This window comes from Copadichromis virginalis, linkage group LG6 (assembly GCF_057382275.1).
Source record: "Copadichromis virginalis isolate Kocher_CV1m ecotype Utaka linkage group LG6, C_Virginalis_male_GT1.1, whole genome shotgun sequence".
In the NCBI taxonomy this organism is placed as follows: Eukaryota; Metazoa; Chordata; class Actinopteri; order Cichliformes; family Cichlidae; genus Copadichromis; species Copadichromis virginalis.
In genome coordinates this window covers 30,966,674-30,973,465 of record NC_140623.1, presented here as the reverse complement: position 1 = coordinate 30,973,465, position 6,792 = coordinate 30,966,674, and the positions used below count along the sequence as shown (strand labels likewise).

Genomic DNA, 6,792 nt, shown 5'->3' with positions numbered 1-6,792 from the left:
CCAATCGCTTGGTCGAGACGTGTCTCGCATTCATAGCATCCTTCTGTCATGGCGTCTATTTGGGCTAAATCCATTGTTAACCTGCAGGTCTTGGCTGTTTTTTTCTGCCTAATGGTATGTCTGCCACCGGGGGGAGGACAGAAGAAGAAAGAGGTAATGTTTCAACCGTAAAAATGTGTTTTTCATGTAAAATGGCCACGCTACTCACTGAAAGGGATGTGCAGGTTTAACCTACCGGTGTTTTTAAGCTAGTCTGGGTTAGTCAGAATTCCCAGGAAGTAACTCAGAGAGAGGCTCTTGACATGCCGTTTCTTAGTTGCAATAAATTCCATTGGTGCCAATATGTGTTTTAAAGAAAAGTCTTATAAAAAGGTGTGCTTGTCACGTTTTCTGCGTCACTACGCCCTCCTGTGTTTCTGACGATGACAAAAGGACACGCATGAATAAGCAGAGCAAGCTAATGCGGGCTGTCAACAGCTGCTGCATGCAAAGTGTGTTTTGTTTGGAAAGAGTTTCTATTGGTGCTTTTTGGCACTGCTCACTCAAACACTGGTGCAGTGTGGCGAGTAATGACTTTATTTTGAAATCTGTCAGAATAGGAAGTGTTACGGTTTACTTATTAGTAGTTTAATAATGCTGGTGAGGATGCCAGAATACCCACAACTGATAGCAGCGTGCTGAGGTTTCTGTGATGCGCCGGTTGCCGGATTAGTAAAAGAGGGTGGTGTGGTTTTATTGAAGTTATAGTGGAACAGTTTAATCCAAAAGGATAGTGAGGGGAAAGTCATTGTAATGTATTTACAATATGAATAAGGTCTGTTCACCAGCTTTGTATTTGATTCATTAAAGTAAGTAATACATGTTCTGAGTTACAATATAAGCCTCCTAATTATATCAACAACAGGCATATGACACATATTTTAGCAATTTTGGGATGATGTGCAACGTTGGTATTGTTTTATTATTTGTTCTTGATTTAGGGGCGATCGTGGCTCAAGAGTTGGGAGTTTGCCTTGTTGCCGGAAGGTTGCCGGTTCGAGCCCCGGCTCGGCCAGTCTCTGTTGTTGTGTCCTTGGGCAAGACACTTCACCTACCGCCTACTGGTGTTGGCCAGAAGGGCCGATGGCGCAATATGACATCCTCGCTTCTGTCAGTCTGTGGCTACAGTCTACAGTCTGTGGCTACAACTGTAGCTTGCCTCCACCAGTGTGTGAGTGTGTGTGTGAATGGGTGGATGACTGGGTGTGTAAAGCGCTTTGGAGTCCTTAGGGGGGACTAGTAAAAGCGCTATACAAAGAAAGGCCATTTACCATTTAGTTCTAGTCATAGTCTTTTGACTAAATATGGACGTAGTGTTTTGTGGGAGAAACGTTTCGTCACTCATCCAAGTGACTTCTTCAGTCTCAGCTGACTGCAGGTTTCCCCAAATCTTATAAATAGTACATTTGCATAATGACTGGAACCAGCCCACTAAAGGAACAATGGGCTGGGAGGTCAGTTCCTTAATCATAATTATGCAATTATCCTTCAGTGGGCTGATATTTTGGGGGTTTTCATGAGAAACAAGGAGCATGACAGCTAGCTGAACCACCCTTTCAACACTGTTTCCTGCATGCAGATCAAATTGTGAGTGTCTAACCTTATTGCACAAGAGATTTCTTTTGATTGAAGCACTTCATCTTGCCTTTCTTCTAGGGATGTTCCTAGTGACTAATTTCTAAATCAACTAAATGTGAAAAAAGAATTAGGCTAACTGACCAGTCAAAAACTAAGAAACCCTGAGCTACCAAGTTAAATCTGAGAACTGTTTAATGAACATGTTTAATGACAAAGTCTTATGTTTCCAACCTCCTTAATGGCATATGTGTCAAGACTTAAAATTTTAACAACAGGCTTTAGTAGTTTTTGTTTGAACATGTAGTTTTTATTGCTTTTGATAACATCAAATGTAGATATCATCTGTGATGCAAATATCTAAAGAAATAAAAGTGTAGAACCTCATGCTTGTTTGGTCATAAAATCTTGAGCACCTTTTGTAAATGGCTCTTGACTGCACTGTCAACCAAAATGGTTATCATATTGGGTGGTGATGCAGGAAGTGGAGTCCGCATCTAGTCAGATTTAGAAGTAGTTTTAGGTAAACTCGTCAGCATTCAGCACTGGAGCTAAGAGTATCGGACTGTGTAGAAAAGAGCTACAAAGCACAGCATGTATCAGGCTCTTTTTTTCCATCATATGTTTTCCTATTTTATTTATTGATAGAACATCATATTTTTAAATATATGTAGCCAGACATTTTGTGCTACCAATCTACAATCTACACAAACACAGTAAAAGCCTGATGCTCCCAGCATCAACTAGGGAGTTGAAACAGGAACACTTTATTTTTAAAACCTTAACATTCTGTAAATTTAGACCAAGCCATGTTTAAAATTACATTAATTCTGCTTTTGAACTGTTTGCAGTACATTCATCTTTAAACTAGCACTCCTAAAGTTTTTACCCAACAATTAGAATCAGTGATAGTGCCACTGGCACTGAAAATGCAAAAGTGCAAGGTTTTTTGTTTTCAATTTTGACCTATTTTATAATAAAAAAAAAAGATGCAAACTTTTTTGTATTGTACTTTTTAAAACATGAATACAAAGGGCATATTAGATGCTTGCCTGTGACTCTAGATGCTTGCCTGACAACACAGAATACAGAATTAAGCATTAAATAAGCAGGTTCAAATTTAATAAGCATAGCCACAAAAGTATAAAAATGATATATTAGCTCTCTGGGATATCTAGATGTTCTAGACCAGATTGGATTTTATAGTCCTTTGCCATTGTAGGAATTTTATTTGTCTACATAGTCATGATCAGTGGATTTGTATGTGGGTAACTTCAGTTCAATAATAGGTTTTTGTTGGTTTATCTGCAGAGTTGATTGTAACTTGTGTTGTGATTCTATCCTGTAATGGTTTCCATTATTAAAATCACAAGATCACTTTCTTCCCTTTCATTTCCTTTAGCTATATGTGGTGAAGTTATTTACCTAAAGTCTGATGAACCCTGCTGACTATAGTATGTTGAGCATTTATATATTTTTATAGACCACGGGACTTGGATCAAGTCAGAATGCTGTTGTGCCTTTCCTGTTGGACCACTTCATCAACACCTTTTTTCTGAGCTGACTTTGAAAATGAATAGAAAATTAATTGAGTGGACTAATTGTGGAATGAGTATAAGAAAGAATGCATTGACAAATACATGACAGGTGAATGAACATCTGAATGAATGAATTGAATGTGTCAACTAATGAATGAACAAAGAACTGACTGAGTGTAAGAAATGATGAATAAATAACTGATTAGCCACTGATGAAAAAGTACTTGAATGAGTGAGCAAATGAATGAATAATTGAAAATGGCAAGTTTGCCTTGCTGTAAACCCTTTCTGTCACTACTTCTAATGGCTTGGGAGGTGTATCTGTAATTAATGTGCCATATTGTATCTAGGAGACTTTCAATAATTATAAAGTAACAACTTCAGGCTTGTGTATCTTTATGAAAATGAAAAAATGAAAATGTGTTACTATATAAATAATCCGTTTTGTGTAGTTTGTGGGAAACTGTGGCTGGTTTAAACCAAATTTGTAATGTCTTGTTAAGTGGCAATGACAATGAATAGATTTAAAAAATAGATTATTATAAAATTCTTATTTGTAACATTATTCATGCAAGGGTAGTAAGTGCATCAGTGCTTATTTGCAACAATGCTTTGCTTCACTTTCACAAAAATGCACAGGGGAGTTGCCTGTTATAGTCACAGTCTGTTAGACACTGACCGGCTCAAGGACACCTCTGCATTACCTAATGAGTGGCAGAAAAAGCATTTCTCAATTACTTACCCGGCTTAAATTTATCCAGCTATTATTAGTTTGCTTCTCTGACATTGAACCGCCTCTCTTTAAAACTTTGGAGTTAAAGTATTTTGTCTGCCAACATTTAACTTTGGACCATCCTTTATAAAGTACCAAATAGAAGAGAGGAGGTAGTCACACTTACACACACGCACACACACAAACAAAACACACAGCACACACACACACACACACAGAGTGAGAGACAGCCATACTTTCGATGAGCCACAGGAGAAATATTGAGGGGTTATAATGCCAGTTGCCTGCCAGAGGCCATAGCAGGAGAGGTGGAGGAGGCGGAGGAAGATCTCATTTAGCTGGAAATGGACAAAATGGTGAAGCAGCACTTTGTATTCCTCTCACCAATTTCTGCTCTCCCTCACTGCCCTTTCCTCTGGCTCTGGCCAATGTATGATTTAACTCTAAACTGTAGTGAAGGATAACATGATCTGAATGTTAAAGGTAAAGCTGTTAAATATTTAAATTTTCTTTTGTTAAAGAAGTACACATAGGTTTGCATATTTGTTTGTTTTTTGGCTTTAGTCACTTAACTGGAACTAGATCATAGCTTTAGCTAGGGCTGTGCGATATGACCAAAATCTCATATCCCGATATAAGAATTCTATCATCCGATAACGATATAAATCACAAAAATGTAACATTTTCTGTAAATTCTGTGAGTCTCGGGCAGCTCGACTTGCGGGAAGTGTTTCCAGCTGCGCGTCATGTAGCTGTATTCGAGTGTTTTAACAGATGCATGAAACGATACATTTTTAGACATAAGTTGTAACGGCCGCCGTTTTCTTTGTGAGTATTTATTACACGGCGTGCTGCGGGGGAAGGCCTGTTCTAACGTTTGAGTCTAAGGTTTATTTTTTAGCACCTGGCAGCTCTTGTTTACTTTTTCATCCGTAAATAATCTGCTCTTTCACGTGATTCAGTTTATTTTGAAAAGTCTCAACAGGATCTTGAGCTTTATTGTGAAAGGTTTATGTGGAACATAAACAAGCGGACACGCGATGCTGTTACCGTCGTTGTTGCTAACCACAAAGCATAAAAACAGGCGCTTGTCCATCCGTAGTGTGGTTATATTAAATATAAGAGAAAGAGAGAACTTTAAGAAATTAATATAGCCGTTACATGGAGAAACCTTTGGAATGCAAGCATGCTGATCCACACAGGTATGCACACAGGTGTACACACGGGTATTCACAGACGCGGACTACAGCTTTCTTGGCTGCTGCCTCAAAGCACATTGTGCGCTGTCTATCTTGCGTGCTGCACAATATCGTTTATTATTTAGTATCTACTGATATCTACTGCTAGCTAGTTTATTGTGATGGTGCCAGGTTTTTTTATTATGTTGCTCTTTGTTGTTTGCTTTCGCTTCTGCTTTTTTTCTCCATACAGGTGACCCAGGTGTTTTTTTTGGGGTTTTTTTTGTTTGTTTTTTTGTTCCCCCCCCCCTTCTCACCGTCTCTTCTCCCCTTTGGTTTTCTTTCTCTCCCTCTCTTTCTTTCATTCTTTCTCCCTGTCCTGTCCCGTTTGTAGCAACTGAAAATAAAATAAATTCATAATTATAATAAAGGTCAATCAAATGGACCAATATGGCAAGGCCATGATGATCCACTTGGTAAAATAAATCCGCTTGGCATCTTTCTTGGCCTTAAGACAACAATTCTGATGGCTAAAGATCCAAATGGGACACACAAAAAAAAAGAAGAAATTAATATAGCCACTACAGTGTACATCAGAACGATGAAAAAATATTGCCGTAAACAGTTTATTTTGCGACACCACGAGACAAACGATAGCGTAAAATGAAGCGATAGACGTTTTTATATCGTCATCCGATATATATCGTTATATCGAACAGCACTAGCTTTAGCTCATATTTATTATTTTATTTTATTTTATTTTTTGAAAGTTTTGTAATTATGACAGTCATCCACATGAAAAAAACAAACAAAAAAAACCCCTAACAAACAAACAAACATAATATGCACTGACAATAACATAATGGCACAGTGAAACCCTCAGATCTGCCCGGTCTGGGGGAGCTCCCCTCCACCTCTTTATGTCGTCAGGTTTTTGCTACTGTCCACGCAGCACTTTACAGTCCATCCCTGATGATGTTCGGAAGGGTATTTCCAGTCTCTTTTATGAGCTGCCTTCTAAAAAACAGTGACCACGTCCTTAGCAGGCCTTCCTTCTTCCAGTAGTTGCGTGAAAATACTTAGTTAAGCTCTGGTTATATAACCCACCACCCATCATCCCACATTACCAAAAAAATGTTAGCTCGTATTTATTAAAATACATTTTTGAGATTTTGTCCAGTCTGCATACAAGGGATCTCTTATTGATTCTTAAATAATGTAATTGAACATTCTATGGGAGGAAGTTCAGGCAAGTTAGGATGGTTTGCAAACTGGAATCCGGTTGTTCAGTGATGACGCGACGAATCCTACTTCCGGGTCTAAAGTATTCTACGTTTAATATGGCTTTTGTGTTGTTAACATGTTTAATGTTATGTATTTTCTTCTATTTGATCTCAAAAAGCTCCTAAAACAGTCAGTGATCACTGTTGACCTCCCTCGGCTTTTATTACCGCTAATCATTTATTTAAGCTCAGTTTTTAAAACCTTAGGATGTAACTACAGCCCAGCCCATGCAGCAGTATATGAATGACTAACCTGGTATTATGGATGGATTATCTCAGTTGTTCTCCTGGCTGAAGTTTGGTCCTTTTACAGCATCCTGCCATGCGATTACATTTGTTCCTGACCACCGAGAACACTCACGTTAACTTTTATCGAGTGGAAAAAAAGTTAGCTTGTTTACTTGGCCAGTGGTGTTTGTGGAGAAGTCTGACTATGCAAGCTATGG

At 38.4% G+C, this 6,792-nt stretch overlaps 1 protein-coding gene across 1 annotated transcript in view; it reads left to right on the top strand.

Annotated features, from left to right (window-relative positions):
* LOC146708101 (dolichyl-diphosphooligosaccharide--protein glycosyltransferase subunit TUSC3) overlaps positions 1-6,792 on the top strand; it is an 80,040-nt gene continuing 73,248 nt past the window's right edge. Inside the window, exon 1 of the mRNA XM_085459839.1 lies at positions 1-153. Within this exon, the coding sequence (XP_085315965.1) occupies positions 49-153 (105 nt within the window). The 5' untranslated portion in view covers positions 1-48. The remainder of the gene's footprint in view (positions 154-6,792) is intronic.